This window comes from Coccinella septempunctata, chromosome 3 (assembly GCF_907165205.1).
Source record: "Coccinella septempunctata chromosome 3, icCocSept1.1, whole genome shotgun sequence".
Taxonomy (NCBI): domain Eukaryota; kingdom Metazoa; phylum Arthropoda; class Insecta; order Coleoptera; family Coccinellidae; genus Coccinella; species Coccinella septempunctata.
The window spans coordinates 2,261,955-2,285,522 of record NC_058191.1 but is presented as its reverse complement, the minus strand read 5'-3'; the positions used below and the strand labels follow the sequence as shown (position 1 = coordinate 2,285,522).

At 35.2% G+C, this 23,568-nt stretch overlaps 1 protein-coding gene across 2 annotated transcripts; it reads left to right on the top strand.

Moving 5' to 3' along the window:
• Window positions 1-1,731: 1,731 nt before the first annotated feature.
• LOC123310121 (endothelin-converting enzyme homolog) lies at window positions 1,732-22,563 on the top strand. 2 transcript variants are annotated; one of them, XM_044893513.1, is made up of 15 exons: window positions 1,738-2,184; window positions 6,462-6,537; window positions 6,591-6,685; window positions 7,701-7,997; window positions 9,685-9,946; window positions 11,528-11,747; window positions 14,674-15,062; window positions 17,237-17,333; window positions 18,547-18,723; window positions 20,301-20,460; window positions 20,514-20,562; window positions 20,624-20,691; window positions 20,764-20,894; window positions 21,605-21,769; window positions 22,240-22,563. In XM_044893513.1, the coding sequence occupies exons 1-15, from the start codon at window positions 2,106-2,108 to the stop codon at window positions 22,414-22,416; spliced, it is 2,442 nt and encodes an 813-aa protein (XP_044749448.1). In that variant the 5' UTR covers window positions 1,738-2,105; the 3' UTR covers window positions 22,417-22,563. The 2 variants fall into 2 exon arrangements, with proteins under 2 accessions (XP_044749449.1, XP_044749448.1); XM_044893514.1 differs by lacking the exon at window positions 18,547-18,723 and having other exon boundaries at window positions 1,732-2,184.
• The last annotated feature ends 1,005 nt before the right edge of the window (window positions 22,564-23,568 follow it).

Here is a 23,568-nt window from a genome sequence, read left to right as displayed (position 1 = left end):
CTCTGTTCAAAAGATCCATAGATGTGCCATGTCACAGCTTCAGCTAATTGTATTCTGAAGGTAGGTAATTTTGTTTTTCCCGGGAGCGCAAAGCTCATAATGAAAACTTAAAATGGCCGAAATGGGAAAAATGGTATAGGAAAAAAAGTGTTTCTTTTGACTTCAAGAATCTACTGTTAAAATATTTGTACGAGTCACCCTGTATAATTGTAGGGTAAAAAGTTTGAAATCACTCAAAGATTTGTTTCTCGGAAACTGTTCGCCAGATGATTCACAAATTTTGCACGAACCCTATGTCTATACTCCATTCACTTTTATTTTAGTACTCAGTGGGCCATGGAAATTTGACACATTTCACTCTGTATAGTACGAAAATGTGAGGTTATGAAGCTTGTCAAAAATTTTTGGGTTTTAAATCAACGCTATGTTGCCCGTTCTACGCAGAAGTTCCTGTTATTACGTATTTTATTACAATATCGAATACCTTCGGAAAATATGAAGTCGCAAATATGTTACGAACATAATAGAAGTTTATACAAACTGATTGAAGGCATACCAAATCCAGTTATTTGCATGAAAAATACAAGAGATCAGTATAATATAATAATATGTACTAACTTAAGGAGAGTTAAAGTTTAAATACGTAACATCAGTTGTAGATTTCAAAAATATTAACCCGAAGATGAAATGCATATGATGCAGTGGTTGGGAATGGGTATCTCCCGAAGGAGTTAACAGATAATTACAAGAATGTTAAATTCTTCAACAAAAATCATCTTGCATCAATATAAGTCAAAGGAAGTTTCAAGTCAAGATGAACTTCACCTTTGAACAAAAATTTCACATGAATAAACAATTAACAGGACAACTTGCGCGTATTTGTGGCTGTTCATCTTAATACATTGATAAAATAATAATAATTAGGTATTTATTGGTTCCTTAAGACATTTACAATGTATAGGATAAGTCAAATAAAAAATAGAAAAATCAATTTTCGGGAACTTATTCTACGATAACATTCATCGAAAATCCTATAGTAAACTTTTCGCATTAATTCACCCAAACATAAAATTCTCAAATGCCACCACTTTTTTGGGTCTGCCAATAGAAGGAAATTCTTTGTCATCCTCTTCATTCACAATCTTTCTGATTGTGGAAATATTCAGCTGAAATATAAGTCGTTTAGATTCAGATGAAACATTACCTATATAAATTCTCTTACATTGAATATTCTTCGCTACCGTCTGACGTATTGTGGATTTTAGAATATCAGGCTATAACTATTTTAATGAGCGGACCTGAATTCTTAATAGCACTTCCTGAAACCCTGTCTCTTTTTTCAATCACTTTCGGCATTTTCGTAATAAAAATTGATATTAGTTGTGGCAACGGCGATATGACATTAACGACATTTCATGAGTGGCAACCTCACTCCATTCTAGTTACAAAAACTTGAGAAAATGATTTCATGGTCAACCGACTGCTAAAATGAATGTTAGTGGAGTATAGAAATATTGGGAAAATAATTTTGTTTCTTCGAGGTCTCAAGCAGCCTAACCCTGGATGGGTGAATGCTCTGGATATAACAAGAGCGCAAAAGCTTCCGACTCACCTCAATGCTTTCCACATTTCTATAACGTCAATGAGGTAATTACCACGTATACGATACACTAATGAAATCATAAATATGAAAATTATTTCAAGTCTATATCAGTTCTATGTCAGTCCTATCATAGGAATAGTAGAATTTGAGTTTACGAAAAAAACGTGTGAAATATTACTCAATTAATTTCCCTCATCATATCGATTAACATTCACTTTCTTCGAACTGTTTACCGCATTTGACATCATAATAATCGACCCGAACAAAAAGCCATTACCCTCATTAGGTATGTTATGGACGTAGAAAAATAAACCAAAAGCGTGTACATTATTAATGAACCATCAGCATCGTTCAAGATCGATCGGATACAATCGATTTGAAATTACTTGATGTAATAACAATCCGGCTTTGTAGTAAGGTTACATCCTTATTCAGTTGACCATAGAACGTTAGACCGGACACTCGATGGGTATGAGGTGAATTGTATTATTGTTTGTTTGTGATGGATAATCCAGCATATCACCCTGATCCAGCAAATGAGCAGAACAAGCGGAATGAGGTGTTTTCAATTTCCCATAGAAGTGAGTTTGTTGTGTTTTGGCGGAACGCACTATTTTTCGAAAAATTTTCTGCCTCAGAAAAAAATTATTCTTATTTATATCTAATCTAGCCAGCTCTCCCCATTCGGGCATCCTATCATAATGTTGCTGTAAATATATAACGCGGTTCAATTACTTTTTACGCACCGTTGCTTCAAAGCTATAATCATCTTATTATTTGTATGTTGTTTCAAAACAAAATTAACATTGAAGATTCCAAATAGTCGTAGTCTGATTGAATCAAGTTAATGAAAACCCATTTTGAAGCGCTGAGTTACATGCTTCGGCACATTTGCAATTATCAAATCAAGGATTCTGAAAAAAATTACTCTAAAAAACAAAACACTAAAACGACATAAGGGGTCGGAAAAGATGGAATAAAGGGAACTAACAACATTGAAAATTTCGTAATTGGGTCAATTGTTCACTGGAGCGTACGGGAATCCAAGAAACCATGAGTTTGAGCAAACGAAATTATTCAATTTAAATTGTTATTATTACAAATTATTCCTCTTTTTCGGACCTTCCGGTTGGTTTGCTATTTTGTTCTTATTTGTGGTACCGAGTACTACCTTTTCTTTCTCAGAGTACTCAGTGTAATAGTGCCAAATGTGCCGAAACATGTAACCGGATGATTTAAAATAAAAGGTATCACCAACATAAATGTTCACAATACATTTTCTTCTAACTCAGTGGTTGCATCGGCTGCATCAAGTTCCAGAAAATTTTCAAATTTATTGCTAGAAGAGTTGCTTTTTCAGAATATGTATCACATTTCCATCTACGGTTATTGTTATTGAGAGGTAATCCACTTGAAAGGTGACTATCGAAATATTTCTAAAAAGATGGAATCAATAAAATAATCGTCAAGACCGAACGGCTGCATCGAGCTCCAGAAAATTTTCAGATTTATTACTATTACTAGAAGAGCTGCTCTTTCAGAATATGTATGACATTTCCATTTATGGTTATTGTCAATGAGAGATAATCCACTCGAAAGGTGACTATGGAAAAATTTCCAAAAGATGGAATCAATAAAATAATCGTCAAGACCGAACACGGCTGCATCGAGCTCCATAAAATTTGCAGATTTATTACAGATTTATTACAGGTGGTCCCTGCTAACAAGAATAATATAAAAGAGGTCCCTGGCCAAGAAAAAGTTGGGAACCCCTGTTCTAAAATGATTGAATCAAAATTTTATACTAGTATGTTTATTAATACCAACACATTTCATTCCAAATATTTTGAGTCTTCATAATCTACGAAAATAATACTATGTATATTTGTGGACCAAAAATATTCAAATTAGTTTAGTTTTAACTATTGTTTGAAATTTGGTGCAGTTCAATCGGTACCTACTTTTTGTTATTCTTTCTTCTTATGGTGAACATTGTTGGAAGTTCACTGTAAGTTATAGCAGAAGAAAATACATGACTACTAAAGATTCACCTGAATTCAGACTAACTACTAATTTTTCGACCAATTCCGATAATTTTTCACAGGCGGCAGGTGCTTTCATCTTAATTATGGCTTGATATCGATTTAACGAACAAGGTGAATGGATACGTTCTCATATAGGGTAGAACAAAAAATTGTTTACGCTCAACTTCGAAATATTATGTAGAAAAATTTAAAAGCTGATTGATATTTCTTAGTAGATACCTACCAAATGTTCAAGCTCCATCATTTCTGAACAATCTGTTTCTTCATCTATGTATATGTTCTGATATATCTTTTCCTGAAGAGAAACATAGGTTTTGTAACGCCTTTTACTCGAGCGCCAGCTATTCTTTAAGGGAAAATTGCAAACCTACCCTAGTAGCTACGAGCCGACATAGACATATAGACATGGACTGTGCCTTCCCTTTCTATCTATGTATGAAATACGGTCAAAAAAAGTGACAGAGAGAAACGCACGTCGGGAATGCAGTTGTCTCTTTCTAGAATATTGATTGGTTCACACTCACCTCTATGTGAACAAAAAAGAGAAGGTAAATGCCCGACCATCATTTCTCTCTTTCTATAAAAAAGGCCAATTTCATGCTGACATTGCTCAGTCCATGTCTCTATGTCTATGCGAGCCGAAGACAAGGTCCCGCGGTATCTGTGGTGTTAGCGACAACCAGTGAAAGTCAAAATCAACGTACACAAATTATATTTGTCGACTCGTAAAAGGAAACACAAATGGCACTATTACAAAATCCGTACAGTGAAAGACTCGATATAATGGGATGAAAGGAAACAGTCTACTTTAAACACTTGAACAGGTTTATCTCGGAATCACTCACCCTCAGGTGCGTTCTACACCCCCTGAGTATCCACGCCAGCGGGATGCTTTAATAACAGCAGAGGTGAGCGTTGATAAATGAGAGGAAAAGTGATCTAACTACAATTAAGTGGAATGTTGGAAATGAAGGTTTTACGTTTCAATTGATTGAAAAACAGCATTGATAGGTATGGAAAATTTTGTTGAGAGAAAAAACATTAAATGGGTATAACTTGGTCAAAACGACGATTTGCCTCATACCACTCATAAGAAGAATAATATGCAATCTTTGGTACCCAAATATCGGTATAACTCAAAAATCGGAATTTGTGACTTATACCACTTTTCCTCTGACCGGATCAAATAAGGGAGGAAAGAGGGTTAGCCACTCCAAAGTGCGTTCTGCACCCCCTGAGTACCCACGCCAGCAGGGTGCTCTACTAGCAGTAGGAGTGGAGCTGGGGAGTAAGGGATGAGGGAAGTTTTTGTCACTCCAAAGTGCGTTATGCACCCTCTGAGTATCCACGCCAGCGGGGTGCTTTAATAGCAGTAGGAGTGGAACTTAAACTGGGGTATGGGAAGGGTGGAAAGGGAAGCTGAAGTTCCAATAATATATAAAAAAGGGACGGTTGTCGTCTTACCTATGGTTTCGGTATGGCCACTTGCACTCGTAAATTGAAAAAAAATCACCCCAAATAAAAATGAAACAAAAGAAAAGCAAAAAAAAATTATATTTTGGATTTTAAACTGAACGAAAACTCGAATTTCTTTGATCGGCGGAAAAAGGCAGAATTATCACGTTCGCACTCGTAAGTGAATCGTAAGTCAATAGTAAGTGACCTGCGGTGGGACATCTGATTTTATACCCACAGAGGGGTTGCGGAAATCAGATGTGCCCCGGCTGTCTAAATTCGGTGAAATTTGCGTCGATGAAGACGTCTTAATTTAGACTTATCTGTGCTAGCGAACAAAAAACACGGTTATCTTCCAATTCAGGATGTTTTATACGGTGCGACATCGTTTTTCAGACTGAAAACGGAATAAAACGGTGCGGAATGTTTACAATTCCAAACGATGTCGGAATCCTGAATTGGAAATTCAAAAAGATTTCTATAAAAATTAATTCAAAAATAAAATTACTAAAATGAAACTAAAAGATTATTCTGAAATGAGAAGGTATTTTTTTGCCAGAAAACTACCCCTTCATTACAGTTTAACAAAATAATGTTATAATCCTCCTTCACAGAGCTGATGATAGGTATAGGTACATTAGCGAGTTCCCGAGTTTTAAGAAGAACATGTGGTACCTTTTATGCATTTTAGATAAACTGACAAATTAGTTGCATCAGATATTCCAGGACGCATTCGCTAATTTAATTAAGTCTATGCCAGAAAGCATGCAAGATGTTATTCAGCCTCGTGGAGAAGTTACATACCTAGTGGATTTTAATGAACCCATCACAATTCTGCTGTGGCCTATGTTATTTTAATTTTTTTGTAACTTAACCCTACTGGAATCGCCTTTCCTTGACTTTTTCTCTTCAGAAAATAAATTCCTCTTGTCCATTATAATTTGGGCTTTCATTTTTGAGACGATTTTGCTTTACAAAATGAAATTAAAATGAGAATTGAGCAGAATGACATCTTGAAATATGGTGTGCTCTTGTGTGAAATAAAATATTGTTGTATTCATTGTGCACTTTCATCATTTTATTATTGTTTACAGTCTTAAGCAAACATTTAACAAGCGTATAGCACCTTTAGAGATAGAGAGTTCCTCGCTTATGACCAAAAAAGTTATCTCTTAAGTTTAACTTCATCCGAAAAACAAAGTCACTTGAATTTGAACTGCTTTAGTTGATTTTATGTTTTAAACTAAAATCTCTCCGAGTATATGTATGAAAACTGCAATTCAGAAATTTCTTCTTCCATCCCCCATTGTAAAAACTAAGACCGAGTGCGTTCTATTAAAATTTCTCAATATTTTCAGGTTTTTCTATACAAAAAAATGAAGCACATTCTAATAGCAGCGATTACTTAGTACCAGTGAATTCAAGAGCCAGTCTGTAAGTCGATTCCTGTAACTTAATCAACATATTTAAATACTTTTCATTTGCAGATTACGAAAACCGAAACTATATAGAACTGCTACCATAATATTAGCTGTGATCTGTGTTTTTCTCCTGGTCGCTTTAATTGTGTTAATAGTCATTTGTAAGTATTAGATTTATGATTGATCATACGAATGCAAAAGTAAACTGCATTGCTTAGATATCAAATGAAACTGAGAAATATTATACAGGCTGAATCAACGAAACTTTTACATCTCAACGGCATAACAAACCAAGTGCGAATGATATTCTATGAATCTTATTAATTCGCTTAACACCCAACTAACCGATATTCCGATGACATACAGACTGTTTCAAGCAAAGTGTCGATCAGATGTGGATCAGATGTTCCTATTTAGAAAACTGAATTTAATTTTTTCCTTAAAAATTCGTGGATCGTATGAATAAAATATTGCAGAATCGGAAGAACAAATGCTGACCATGGTTTCGGTATCATTTGACCTCGTTAGAGCAACACAGCTACTTCTCCGATGAAAAAAAAGCTGGGAATTGATGGACCCTTAGACAAAAGACTCTTTCTTTTGTCTAAGGATGGACCCTTATCGAGTACTACTCGATAATACTCAGAAGCTACTAGCTACTACCAGTGTTTAAATAGGATCCATCAATTCCAAGCGTTTTCCATCGGAGAAGGAGCTGTGTTGCTCTGGTGAGGTCAAATGAGACCGAAACTTTGGTCAGTATCTGCTTTTCTTCGTTTGGAACGTTCTCCATTTAGTGGCCCTGACGAAGGCAAATTGGGTAGTTGAATTCAGATCGTAACACTTGTTGATATTCTTATCAGCGGGTGGTAAGCATTTGAATTAATTTTTATATTTATACAAAATGTCCAGTGAATGTTCTGAAATCTTGGAACGTGCGATAGATCAGGTCATGACCATTCAGAAAATCAGAACATAATTCGGCAAAAAGGGTATCTTTTGGGAGAATAGTTTTTTTAATATGTAATACTTTTTCATCTCTTATTCAGCTATAACTTTCTGAAACCCTCATTATCATATATTGGAAATGATGATTACTAATCTAATTTTATACTTTTAACTTAGTGTAATAAACTAAATTAGCATTGTATGAATATGAAATATATTTTTCCCTAGATTGCGCTGACAAGCTTATGCATCATTATTGCACCACTGACGAATGCCTCAGATCGGCAACAAATTTCAAGTACTCCTTGGATTTATCTGTTGATCCTTGCGAAGACTTCTACAGATACAGTTGCGGACACTGGTCTCAGGAGCATCCAAATCATGGCTGGTTCACTTCTTTTTCGTCATTTTCAGCTGTCAGTGAGAGGATACTTTTGGAATCCTACCATTTTCTGATATCTGATGATAATTCAACAGAACCGGTAGTACAGAGTAGGATGTTGTACCGTTCGTGTATGGATCAAGGTAAATGCAAAGTTTGGCACATTATAACATCAACTGCCTTTAGCAATACATAATATTCGGAGGAAAGTTTACCCGGAAATTGAAAAGTTATCAAACAAGGAGCTGAAAAAATCAATCAATTTCTCATAAATGAACATTTGGTGGACAAGAATCGGCAATTATTGAAAGCAGTATTTTTTCTGTTCATGAAAAATGTCCTACCAATATTGCCTTTTTTATAGGGCATAAATCAGAGGAAAGCAGATAAGCAATAGGATTTCTTTTGAATTCTTTATGAAAAAACACTTGTGCAAAAACGATTGATTTCAGTATTGTGGATTTATTGAAAAATTCTTAACCTACTATAGAACCAAACAAAATTTCATGGTCAAAATATTTTATTACACAACATATTCTCCACTTAATTGGATACATTTATTACAGCAAACCTGCAACGTCTCTAGACCTTTCAAAAAAAATGTTTCTTCTTGCTCTGCAAATCAGACCTCCACAGCTTTTATTACCTCCTCGTTGGAAGAAAATTTACGACCTTTTAAATTTTTTTTCAGTTGAGGAAAGAGATAATACTTGGATGCAGTCAAATCTATGGAAAAAGGGGGGTGTTCTAGTAATTCAAACCCTAAATCACGAATTTTTTGAATGGCAACATGAGATTTGTATGCAGGGGCGTTGTCCTGCAAAAACAAAACAACTTTGGATAGCTTTCCGCGTCTTTTTTCTTTAATGTTTTCCCGTAGAGTGGTCAGTAAAGTCGAATAGTAATCTCCAGTTATTATTCTACCCTTATCCAAAAAATCAGTCATGATTACTCCATGGCAAACCCAAAAAAATGAAGCAAGAACTTTTTCAGCAGATTTTTGGAAATTTCTTAGGTCTTGGAGGACCAGAGTGTCCCATTCCATTGATTGTTGCTTTGTTTCTGGATCGTAGAAATATACCCAAGTCTCATCTATAGTAACAATTCGGTTTAAGAAATCTACATCGTTTTCAAATCGAGCACAGATCGAACGTGATGCTTCTACCCTTGCACGCTTTTGGTCAACATTCAAACATATGGGGATCCATTTTGCAGCAATTTTTCTCATGTCCAAATTGACGTGAACAATTATGATGAACGCGTTCGTATGAAATATTCAGTGCTTCAGATATCCGTTTTAGCCCAATTCGACGGTCTGATGAAATCATGTCATGAACTGCATCGATATTTTCGGGGACTGACGCAGAAACTGGCCTTCCCAATCGGTCATCATCTTCAATGGAAAATTTACCTCTTTTGAAGCTTGCACTCCAATTTTTCACGGTCGCATACGAAGCACATTGATCACCGAGGGTATTAAGCATGTCTTCGTAAATCTGCCTACCTCTTAACCCTTTTAAATAAAATTACTGGATGATGGCTCGATACTCCAATTTTTCGATTTTCACAATTTAGCTGGACATCTTCGTTCTTTCAATTTATTGCGTAACTCTGGTTTACTTTTTTGACCTCAAACTACACACAGACACTTCTAATGAGTTATTGTTCGTTGCTATGGTAACGCAATATTTATGCATGGAACATTTCTAGGCTAACTAGATATCTGTCATCCTCGTAATACTAAGAGGAGACGATTATAGAATTAAAAATGATACCAAATTGAGGTCCAAAATATGGGGATTGTTATTTCACAAGTCTTTTTTTTTCCAGAGAGCACGGACCAATTGGGCTTTACCGTTATCTTCGATTACTTGGAGAAGGTGGGATTACCCAAAATTCCAACACTTCTCTCATCTTTGCCAGACGATGAAAAATCTAATTATAAGACGGATTGGTTGAAGTTGGAAGTTGCCGTGAAGAAGATATTTCGGAAAGATGTCTACTTTGGATTCATTGTTGACGTGAATACCTACAACGTGTCAGCAAACGTCATGTATATCGGTAGTCCGGGAAATCAGTGTCCTTTACCAAGGTGAGTTAACTGACCGATGATGGTCGATTTTCATAGACAGATTAGTCATTTAGGACCTTGGTCCGATCAATGGTCCATTCATATATAAATCGGTTGGTTTCAATTGCACCACATTTGGTATTATTTAATGGTTCAATGGTTGTTCAGAGAATGGGACAAGAATATAAAAAGCTTCAATTACGAGTGATCAATTCAAATCGATCATGTTTAGACTATGCTAATGAAATACCGTTCAATATTCGAGGACAGAATGAATCGTAGCTGAAAGTGAATTTTCGATTATTTTCAGCAAATCTGTTGTACTATAAGTACCTAAGTACATCTCTACCGGATTTGAAAATCTGGTTATTAATTTATATAAAAAATGAGCACTTTTATACAACAAGTTCTTTGGAAACACAACATTATTCTTCATATATTTTTTACTATGTACTTGGATTGCTTTATTCAATCTATGAGATATAGGTGTCGACCTAGTAATGCATTAAGCATGAGAAAAACTTTGTAATGCTCTCATAAGATAATAAACTATAAATATATACAGGTTGTGTTTGAAGGTGAGCTCAACAAAAATCACCTATACAAAACTTTCAAAATGAGAAATTTGAAAAAAAATTGAAAATGATTGAAATAGATCCTAATACGACCCTAGACCGTTTGTTAGCTGAATTATCGCAAAGCAGTGGGAAAAAATGAAAATGGAAACTTAGGATTGCCGAATTGTTCTCATTATTTTTAGTAACTTACACGATTGTATGAAATGGCTCATTTCGATACCAACTGACAGAAGAGACTTGGGCCGAAAGTGTAAAAAATAGAATAATACTTCTCACCAATAAAATTCGTCTAAATTATTCACGAATTTTTTCACAATGGGCATCACAATCTTCTTGTTCGAACATTCCAACAATCGTCGTAAAAATAGGATGAAATGGGGAAACATCATAGCACTTTTTCAACATAACTAACATAAGCACTTTCAAGAAACTGCCTCGATTTTCTACATTTTTTTTTTCACCCTAAATTTCACTATACAACAATTATGATTATCTCGAAAGTGACCTGATGCATCAAATCCGATGAACTTGGTACTGAACCATTCATTGTCAAGCCATATGTTTATGTTTTGTTTCGTTTTTGCGATGTCGGAGTCAGTTTCCACAGTCCCGTACTTGAAATTCAATGAAATTTTGTCTAACTTCTAGGGGTTGCATCTCAGCCATCTTGGATATTTTATATAGACAATTTTTTGACTTATTTTGATGAGTTCTACCTTCTGTCAAAAAAAAAGCATCCCCTTTGAAAACACCCTGTATATGAAAAACAAACATAACTAGAATAACAAAATGAAGATGGAATAAAAATTATTAGAATATATGAATATGAGTTTTTATTCAGTCTCTGAATTCGATTTTCTGTGATAAGTAAATGTGTTTTTTTGTCGGCATTCAATAACTTCACCATATAAGAACTTCACTATATAAGAAGAAATCTGTTTTGTTTTTCGAATTTACGATGGTTACAATAACCTATACTATAGCTGTAAATAAAGGAACTATTTATCAGCAAGTTTATTTTCAGTCCTTTCCGAAGTACTAAAGTAGAAGAAGAATTCAAGTTTCTGAAGAAAACTAAGGCATCGGACACGAATAGAAAAGAACTCAAGAATAAAATAAGGGGAAAAATTATAAAATATGTGATCACCCAGTTGATGAACAATTCGACCGCTGAGAAACCATCCGAAGAGCTTTTGGACCAGGCTGCTTTCGTCATAAATAATATCACAAATACAATTAACGAGGTAATATCCAAAAGATTATTTCAAATTTTATGACAGTTGTAACGGGGTTTTCCTCGGCGGACTCGAGCGCCAGCTATCCTTTAAGGGAGAATAGCAAACCTACCCTGGCAGCTACTAGCCGGAGACAGGGTTCCCTGGTGTCTAGGGTGTTAGCGACGCACAATGATAGGCAGAATCAACGTATACAACTTTTATTCGTCGGAAAGGGGAACACAAATAGCACTACTACTAAATTTTACAGTGATTCGAAATCGGTGTGATTTACAGGGACAAGACGGACGGAATAGCACGGGATCCGATCTCAAACGTTATACGGGGGTTAACGGACTTGTTCGCCAGCCAGAACCTGAGACGTACACTTGACGGACAGATATCGGACCTCAGCCAGGTTAGGGGATGAAAGACGGCACAGATTCACAACAGCTCATCCCTAGTTGCGCTCTTCGCCCCCTGAGTATCCACGCCAGCGGGGTTCTTCGATAGCAACTGAAGTGAGCGTCGAAACAACGGGGAAGGAAAGAGGGTTAGCCACTCCAAAGTGCCTCCGCACCCCCTGAGTATCCACGCCAGCGGGATGCTTTAGCAGTAGGGGTGGAACTTAACCCGGGGTAGGAAGGGATAAAGGAAGGTTTTCTGCCACTCCAAAGTGCCTCCGCACCCCCTGAGTATCCACGCCAGCGGGGTGCTTTAGCAGTAGGGGTGGAACTGAAACCGGGGTAGGAAGGGATGAAGGGAGGCTGAAGTTCCAATATTGTATAAAAGAAAATAACGGCGTGTCGTCTTACCTATGGCTTGACCACTTGCACTCGTAAATTTGAACGAATCGGAAAGAGAAAAAAAGAAAACTGAAATTCTATTCGTAAGGCAAAAAAAAATTGAAACTAAAAGAACTCTTCTAACTATTGGCGGTAAGCAAACAACTATCTGACAGCAGGCTGAGAACACGGGAACAACGTAAGTGAAAATCGTAAGTAAGTGCCCTGCGGGGGAACATCTGATTTTATACCCACAGGGGGGGTGCGGAAATCAGATGTGCCCGACAGTCGAAATTCGGTAAATTTGCGTCGATGAAAACGTCTTAATTTCGACTTATCTGTGCTAGCAAACAAAAAACCTGGTTATCTTCCAATTCAGGATGTTTTATACGGTGCGACATCGTTTTTAGGAAATAAAAACGGAATAAAAACGGTACGGTATGTTTACAATTCCGAACGATGTCGGAATCCTGAATTGGAAATTCGAAAAGATTTCTCGGAGAATTAATTCGAAATAAAATTATTTAAAAATGAAAACTAAAATAATTATTCTAAAATGAGGGGGTAGGTTTGAAAACTACCCTCTCGTTACACAGTTTACATTACCAAAATAATAAACTTCGAAGAGTACCTATGTATCTATAATTGCAAAAATTATTTTGTGGAAGCAAAAGAAAAATTACCATCGATATGCTACAAAGGTTGTATGTCGAATGAAATGTTTCTGAGAATAACTCTGAATCTACAGATAAATCAAAAAGTACCTATACTTACACTAACAATAGTAACAATTCATATAACCTATTGATATTTTGCAAACTTTCATAGTGGCAAAATATTTTAATCCGATTTCAATCCATTCAGGTTTTCTGTAATTAATTGGCAAAATTGAATATACAGGAAAACTGACTTCATAAACTTTCATATGAGGTATCAGACTACCTATCTTCATGGGGAATTGGGGAATTCTCTTCAATTTGGGTTTTCACAGCATATGCAAGTTTAAACTGAATAATTATGAGTTTCATTCATGAATTTTTCAAATGCACCGCGGAAACTAGTCAAAATCATTCTTCAAATATAAGGTTTTAAAATTTAAATCGCTTCGTTCCTAGTTTACAATTTGGCAACGCCGCCTACTAGAAATTAAAAGAACAATGGCTTGCTTATAAAATAACAGCTGTTGATTCACAGGCATCACTGGCGAGCCTCAACAGCAACCAGCCATAAAAATCCCATAAAATTTTACGACCTTCCTCATTCGTCGTAGACTTTAAAGCCAGTCTATCTCATCAAGATAGTGTATTTGTTGTCCTTTTTAATCAATGCTATTTCAGTCGATGTTGCCAACTTGTGCAATAGAAACGAAACGCTTTAAATTTTAATACCCATTTTTATTTTTCATTTTTAAGTAATAATTTTTTTGGGAAGCGGTTGAAATGGTTATATCAAAATGTGATGTTCCAAAAATATTCAATAAAAAATACATCATTTTCGTCAGAAGGAGTATTCCCTATTCAATATTTAAGGGTGTGATCCACCCCGTTCAGGGGGTGGCTATTTCACTAATGAATTATGCGTCAAATAGTGTCCCCTCCTAACAAAAATCGACCTGTCTCGGCTTTAGACAAACAATCCACACTTACAGTGCAACACAGATACACTATACATGACGCTTCATGAACATTAATCGATTTCAAGCGAATAACCTGGTCATCATTGGTAATTACCAACGATAACCAACAATAACCGAATGCATTCAAGCGCTTTTGGTCATTATTGATTATATTATCGTGACGTCTTGAACTAGGCCTTCAACGTCATCATTTTGGACCGCAGATAACCGGAGATAACCATACTCGAGAGCTGAGTTAAACTTCTGGTTATTGAAGTGAGGTTAGAACTTGTGAAGGGACATAACCAAGGGCAAAACCAGCAATAACCGCGGTTATTACTGGTTATTCTCTTGAAATCGATTATTGCGAACAAATTGAGGATATTGATCTCTGAGATGTTCGTAGTAGGCCTTAGTCCGGAAATGCTTGGATTCCAAGATGCAGGGCATTACTTGTTTCTCGGATAAATAACAAAATTTCCCTGATATGTTCGAAACGTAATTAAAACCATTCATAAATAAGATTTAATTGAATGCCGTTGTATTCTTGCTTCAGCTTACCGATAACTACACATCATCTACATCCGAGCCTGTCAACTATACTTTCACAAATCTTCAGCAGGAAATCGACAAATTCACCAACGATAACGTCAACAAGAATATGTCGGATTTTCTTCGGAGATATGTCGAACAACTATTCCAAAATGTTGAAAATGTGACGATAGATTTTGACAAAGATCCAATAAATCTTGTGGAGGAAGAAAAGTGGTATCTTTTTCATGCTATGTCTTACTTATTAGATACTTCTGACATATACCTTGAACTGTATCTTTGGTGGACCGTCGTTTTTGACATGATATATAACACAACAACTGATGTGATAGAATATATTTCTAAGGAAGCAGAGATACTTTATTCTTCGCCGGAGACCAACTCCAGATCAAGGTAAATTTGAAATATAAACAATTCTCTGGAGTAGCACAAAAAACATTAGCTGCCCACAATGAGTGGAAAGAATTCCTGATGAAGTAATCATGTATCAGTAACAAATTTAAACAGTTTTTCAAGCACGACGCGTGTTTTGCTATCACAATAGCATCATCAACTCCATCTTCACCCACCTGAAGATGCTATTGTGATAGCGAAACACGTGTCGTGGGAAATTTGAACGATTGGTATGGCTGGAAACCTATTAAAATCACGTCAAGACATTCAATTCATGGTGTTTTTATTCCAAGAAGTTAAAAAAAAATTGTGCTTCGTTCAGAAAACTCAATACATGCTCTTGATATGACTGTAAAGTGCTCAGTCTGTTGGCGGTAATATTTGATCAATGTTGTAGAGTTAGCTTTTAAGTTTTGAGGCTAGAATATATGTTATTTTAATATTATTGACGATGGTCATTGGTTATCCATTGAATTGATAAAGTATTCTTCAAAATTCAAGACTGCAAAACAAAGTGGTAGGATTCGTTAACAGTCGAATAATGAGAAATATACAGGGTGTTCCAGATAAAATGGGAAACATTTTAATGTGAAATAGAGAACACCTAGAGGATCACGAGAAACTCCCATATATAGTGTCTAGGAGTTCGAGATTCTTATTTACAGGGTGTTTTTCAAATTTGAATGGAAATTAAAACCACTCTATCTGCTGATCGCATTCACCGATTTATCAGATATCAAATCTGATATCATTTGATAATATCAGATTGATATCATGAAATGATATCAAATATCATTTGATTTGCAGGGCCGTTTCACATAAATTCGGACAGTTCTTGAAAGTTCGTGAAACCACCTTGTACAATGAATTTCATGATTTCTTCGATATCTGCGTAACTGTAAAGATTCATTTATTCAATTCACCAAATAATATTGCATGGTACCATAGAGGTTGCTGAAGACTTTGTTTTCTTGATAGTGACAATAATTTTTTCGGTCGTGATATTTAACATCCTATTCATCTCATAACGAAGTAAATTTTGAATCTTTATGAATTTAATTAATCGATTGAGTGTACATTGTTGCATGTTAATTTCAGTTTTCATTTGATCGAAAACGAAAGTTTGTTGAAGCGTAACTTGAGGATGGGTCTTCAACAAATGTTTATTTTTAAGTCATTTAATTAGCAAGAATGAACTTTAAAGTGATGGATAAGAAATAGGTAAAATAAAACAAAAACTAAGCGGCTCCCTTTGTCTGTTCGAAATGAAGGCTATCTAGATCATTCTGATTACTTATTCATTCAATCTATCATAATAAGTCAGCGCCAAAGTGGAATGAATTAAAGATGACTACTATAAAATTAACATCAATTAAAATTATCCCTGCAATCAAAGTTGAACGGTTATTTTATTGATGAAATTCATTGAGACTCACAATTCACTTCATTATGAGATGAATAGGATGTTAAAAATCGACACGAGAAAAATTATTATCACTATCAAAAAAAAAATCAGTCCTCGGCAAACTGGATGGTTTCATGCAATATTATTTGGCAAATTGAATAAACGAATCTTACAGTTTACGCAGATATCGAAGAAATCATTAAATTCATTGGGGTTGATTCGTAAACTTTCAACTGTCCAAATATATGTGATACGGCCCAGCAAATCCAATGATATTTGCTTGCAGTTTTCTGGAACCTTATGGAAGCTATCTTCATTCCGAATTTCGGATAAATCGGTGATTTCCAGGAGGTACAGTGGTTTTAATTTCCTTTCAAATTTGAAAAACACCAAATGCAAATCTAGAAATCCTAGATGCCTACTACATACAGGGTTTTTCTTGATCCTCCAAGTGTTTTCTGGTCTCATCAAAACGTTTCCCATCTTATCTGGGACACTCTGTATAAGGAAAGTAACCAGTTTGAAGTTATGGGCATATTTGCAAAAAATCAGTTGCTCTTCAGATTGCTCAGAAGGTTTTTTTTTCACCTAATCGTAAATCTCTCCAAACGTTTAGTCAGCCAGATTCTCACTATAATATAAATACTTATATCATCCCTTTAAAAACTTTATTTTGGTTTTAAACTTGCAATTCAAGCATACTTTCTCATAAGTGTAGGTACCAGTATTATTTGCGTTAATGAATCTTCATGGTGAAAATTAATTTCAGGTCGATAGAGTGTGTGGAACTAGTAAATTCTTTTATGGGATTGGCAGTTACATATGGAATTGCTGATAGAACTTTCGCGAACAGCAGTGGATTAAAGGTAGGTTGAAATAGTAACTGATTATATAGGGTATCCCGGGAGTAACTGTACATACTCTTATCAAAGATAGAGTAGGACTAGCTGAGTACGGATTGACTATGAAGAATTAATCCCTCAGAAAGCTACAGGGTGTTTTAGAGATTCATGTAAATAGTGAGAACATATTCAAAGGCAAAGCCAAACTTATCGACTGAATTCATTGAAACTTGTGAGATTATTGACACATGCTGAGATCGTGATACATACTCTGAAAGAGCATCCTTTCTAGTGATAAATCTGAACATTTCATCCATTGGCGTAACCGTTTGGTCTTGAGGAAGTTCCAACTCAACCCAAATTTTTGGGAATTTTTCGAAGGTCAATTTTCGAGTGAAAATCATCGTAGATCTAAATGTGATATATACTCTGAAAGAGCAGCCCTTCTAGTAATAAATCTGAAAATTTTATCCATTTCGGTACAGCCGTTCGGTCTTGAGGGTGTTTCAACTGACCCCATCTTTTTGTAAAAATTTCGAAGGTCAATTTTCGAGTAGCGTATCTTCCAGGAAAATCATCGTAGATCTAAATGTGATACATACTCTGAAAGAGCAGCCCTTCTAGTAATAAATCTGAAAATTTCATCCATTTCGGCAGAACCGTTCGGTCTTGAGGATGTTTCAACTGACCCCATCTTTTTGGAAAATTTTTGAAGGTCAAGTTTCGAGTCTCGTATCTTCCAGGAAAATTATCGTAGATCTAAATGTGATACATACTCTGAAAGAGCATCCTTTCTAGTGATAAATCTGAACATTTCATCCATTGGAGTAACCGTTTGGTCTTGAGGAAGTTTCAACTCAACCCAAATTTTTGGGAATTTTTCGAAGGTCAATTTTCGAGTCGCGTATCTTGCAGGAAAATTATCGTAGATCTAAATGTGATACATACTCTGAAAGAGCAGTCCTTTTAGTAATAAATCTGAAAATTTCCTTCATTTCGGCACAACCATTCGGTCTTGAGGAAGTTTCAAGTGACCCCATCTTCTTGGAAATTTTTCGAAGGAAGTTTCGACACGCGTATCTTCCAGGAAAATTATCGTAGATCTAAATGTGATACATATTCTGAAAGATCAGCCCTTTTACTGATAAATCTGAAAATTTCATCCATTTCGGCACAACCGTTCGGTCTTAAAGAATCGTTAAATGGGATAAATTATACATTCACCACCATGTTCAAGGTCAAGAATATGTTGGATGATATAAGAGAAGCATTCCAAGAGAGCGTAGAACATCTAACTTGGATGGATGAAGAGACAAAAATGGCCACCCTTGAAAAATCGAATAATATGTACAGCTTTATTGGTTTTCCAAGCTGGCTTTTTGAAGAGGGAAAATTAGAAGAGTATTACAAGGATGTGAGTATAAGAATCTAATATCACAATTGGAAATGACTGAATACTTATGTTAAGTCTCTGCATTTTTTGTTAGCACTTCAATTCAGCCTTGTTGAATCATTTTCATTCCTATTGAAATGATTTCGAATCTCCAGAAATGCCAATCTCAGCAGTTAGATATGAAATATTATAAAAAGAATACTCTATGGTATTCGAGACAGCCAGCTTAAGTTGATACGTAGTTACTTGAGCAATAGAACTCAAAGGGTGTCCGTTACCATTGGCGCTGGAGTTCACACGTCTAATGACAAAATTCTGAATGTGGGTGTACCTCAGGGTAGTATTCTTGGGCCCCTTCTCTTTATAGTATTTATAAATGATTTACCTTCGGCTATATCATCTTTTGTCCTGAATGTTGTCACTATTTTGCTGTTCGTGGACGACGCAAATGCTCTTGTGAAAGATAGGGATCTCCAGTCAGGTATCGAGCGAACGCAGGTTGTCTTCGAATTGATTAAAAATTGGTGTATTGGAAATGACCTAAATTTAAATATTGAAAAAACAGAGTGCGTCATATTTAAAACTAATAGATCCAAATTGAATTTTCCGGAAAAAATAGACTTCAACAATACATCAGTTAAGATAGCACAGTCCACAAAGTTCTTGGGAGTTCATGTGGACGACCAATTGAATTGGTGTGAACATGTTCTACAACTTGGTAAAAAACTAAATAGTGCTCTTTACATGATAAGAGTATTGTCTCGACGGGTGGATGTGAATCTTTTGAGGTCCATATACTTTGCAAGTTTCGATTCTTTGCTTCGGTATGGAATCGTGATTTGGGGTGGCAGTTCTGATGCCAGTAAATTATTTGTACTTCAGAAATCGGCTTTAAGAGCCATGATAGGATTAAAATATAGAGAAACGTGTAGGGGCCATTTCAGAAGGAATGGAATTCTTACTTTCTACGGACTCTTCATTATGGAGAGTATTCTTTATACCAGAAAAAATCCCCATTACTTTGAAGATTCCAAAAATAATAATAATACCAGGCGAACAGTTCCTTATCACTTTCCACAACATAATCTGACTCTAACAGAAAGAAACACCAAATATGTATGTATCAGATTGTATAATAGTGTCCCCAAAGCCATATTAGATATAATGGATTTCAGAAGATTCAAGAAAAAACTCACCAACTTGATCGTCGATATTGAACCTTATTCAGTATTAGAGTTTTTGAAATATGATTATAGGAATTTTGAAATGTAATTCTAGTTTTCTCTTTGTTTGATGGTTTCTCATTTCTTTGTATTCTGGATTCTGAGAATAAATTTATTGTTATTGTTATTGTTATGTTATTGTAGTTGATCAGTCACTTTCGATAGGAGTAATTTTAATCTAGAAATTGAATCACATGATTCCTACTAGGATGAGTCATTCACAAACACTACACGTGTTTAGCTATCACAATAGTACCTTCAGGTGGGTGAAGGCTGGTGGTAAGCTTGTAATTCAGTTTCTGGTTTAATTATGAGTTGTCATCAAATATGAGTCACATCAAAAGTAGTAGTTTCAATCTTTGGAATGCATTTTAGTTGGAAATGGAGGAAGACACATTTCTTCAAAATATGATGAGACTTATCCAAAGAGAAATGCCGAAAAATCTAGCGAAGTTGAGAGTTATAAATGAAAAAGAGTTTTCTGTTAATCCTACAGAGGTCAATGCTTATAATTCCTTCGCAGATAATTCGATAAGTAGGTATTCTTCCTATATTGTTGTGGAAGATATCAAATTATCAACTTTTCAGTTGTTCCACTCGCATTCTTGACGTATCCAATGTACCATTTGGGATTAGAGTGAGTCTAAGGAGATTTTTTTCTTATTTCCAATCGATTTCATTTCTCATTTTCCTTCCAGAGTACTCAATTATGGTTCCATTGGGAGTGTACTTGGGCATGAACTGACTCACGGTTTCGATAATAATGGTAATACGTTCAAACTACCATCTTGAATGATTTTTCTATTTCAAACTGAATCTATAAGTTTTTTTTTTACAGGGAGAAAGCACGATAAATATGGCAATTTCAAACAGTGGTGGTCGAATGAAACTATTGAAACATTTGAAATGAAAACGGAATGCTTCATTGAGCAATATGACAACTTAACCATTCCTGGAGTGGATGGAGTGGTAAGATTCGGTTACTATGATAAACACTCGAAAATCCTATTTTTAGCAAGTAATTTTCCGATTTGCCAAAAATGTGAAGACTTATGACAATATAAATCAGACAGCACATTAGTTTTAGACAACAGCAAAAAAATTATTTAATTTCGAAAAATACCAGAGACACGTTTCGATCCCATTGGACCTCATCAGTTTCATACTATCTTACTCTTACTACAAAGAACTTTTTCCTCATACCTCTCATTAGAATATTTTCATTGATGAATTGGAAATAAATTCTCATTAATTATGCAAAAGTTCTCATTTTACTCTCATTATAATAAACTCTGAAAACGCAATGCATATCTAGACCTTTTATCGCCAGAAAATGAGGGTAATTGGAAATCAATTGATGGATTTCCTCGTTTTTATTTTCAGTTATTGATTTGGAAATATTGATTTCCTTCCAGACTTATTATGCCATATGCCCAGCTCCGAATAAAAACTTGTGTCACCCAAAAAAAATCAGGATTCTAAAGGGTTTGGCAAAATTGTATTAAATCACTACTTCTGAAGATTGCAATCCTGCATTCTTATGAAACAATAAAAAAAAGTTCGATTCTTGGGAAAATTCACATCAATTTTCCAAGACTAATTGGCCTTTTCATAAAATGTCGGTCCTTTTTATGTACAATCTTATCAATTATCAGATTGTCATTTCCTATTCATGTTAGGTTTCAGGAAAGAGAACTCTTGGAGAAAACATAGCTGATAATGGAGGTTTGAACAATGCCCTAATTGCTTACAAGAATTATAGGAAACGTTCTGGTTATGAACTCAAACTGCCAGGTTTCGATAACTATACACATAACCAATTATTTTTCATAGCATTTGCGAGTGTAAGTATAGTTTTACGTAAAACGGAAAAAATAGCTTCATAAAGTTATATTCAACAGCAGGTTTCATAAAACTTTGATTGTCCGATCAACAATTTGACAGTCACTCAATTTCTTAAACGAAATTACTGAAACCTTTTCATTTCTGAATATATTGAAGAAGTAGCAATTGGAGAATAATAGAATGAATTATCGATTGAAAACAAATTGATGTCTATTCGTCAATCAAGCGTTGATTCCCCGATCAAGCTTTATGAAACCCTGGGTCAGTCTATCGTCAAGAAGATGTCAAAATTGTCACTTCATCATATTGAAGCTGGTATCTCTTTTCATGCCTTATCGCATATTTTGTCGAAATGTAGCAGATGTCTTTTCGGTAGATAAATAAATATTGTCTTGTTTGAGTGGAGGCAAATCCATGAGACGCTAGAGAATGTAAAAATTATTCAAATTTTTTGTTGATTTGTTTCCAGATATGGTGCGAGAGTGCTGTAGCGTCTGATATAGAGACGCAGCTTGAAACAGACGTACACTGTCCTAATTCTGTTAGAGTAAATATGGCTGTGAGCAATTCCATAGACTTTGCGGAGGCTTTTCATTGCCGCCCCGGAACAAAAATGAACCCAGTCGATAAGTGTAAGATTTGGTGACTGATAAAACATATCTACAAACAATATAATTTATTGGCTTTCATAGACTCTAATAAAAAGTAAGCATAGAAAACAATTTGTGATGACTTAGAAAACTCCAGTGTGATAAAATGTGTGATTTGTTGAAATAATATTAATAAAATTTTACAAAAATATGTTTTTATGATTTATCAAAATTAAGAACTGTCGTAGTTCATATTTGTACCTAATTCCCTAAAAAAATCAAATGGTCTGTTATTACACCAGTATTTAAGGCGGGACACATAAACTATATCCTCAACACTTTGGCTAAAATATTTTACATTCCATTTTGTATATACAATTATGTTCACCCCACTGCAGTTTGTCAGGCTGAAAACAGGCGGACAGTTGGAGGCTATATTTTTTGTTATTGACGTATTTTCAACATATGTGTCCATTGCATGGTGCGGTTTCTTCTGACACTGAATTATTTAGAGTTGAAGTAGTGGGAACCATTCCAGCTGGCAAAAATCCGGTCTGCCACTGTTTTTTCTAGATCAGTGGATTTTCGAAACAGCTTTCCGCAATAGTGCCACTTTTTCCAACCACCATGTCCCTTAAATTCATCCAGGCTTACTCCAGAGTCAGCAAGTAAACATGCGGAGGTTCTGCGGAAACAATGCGCAGTATACAAGGCGAGTCTTTGACTCGTACAAATATTTTAACAGTTGATTTTTGAGGTAAAAAGAAACACTTTTTCTCCTTACCATTATTTCCGAATCGGCTCGGTTTGAAAGATACTGGCTGTTGAAAAACTATAAAAACTGTTATTTTTAGTTACTTCTATCTCACAAATGGTTTTATCGAATGAAATGAATTTCGCAGTATATTTTTTCATTTATTTGATGAATTTTTTTCGAACCCAAGATGTCACGCACGTCTTTCGGTTCCATTACGTACCATAAAAATACCAAAAATTCAAAGAATCCAACTCTTGAAGCTAAGTTGGACGCTACCTAATGAATATTTGAACATTTTATAAAATAAAAGTATTCTTCATATTTTCTCGTATAATGCGCCGTTTTCGAGTCATTTGATGTTTAAAAATCAAAAAGCATCTGTGAAATTTGAGAAATTGAGTACTTTGGCTGAATGCAACTCTGTTTGAAAAATCCACAGATGTGTAGTGTC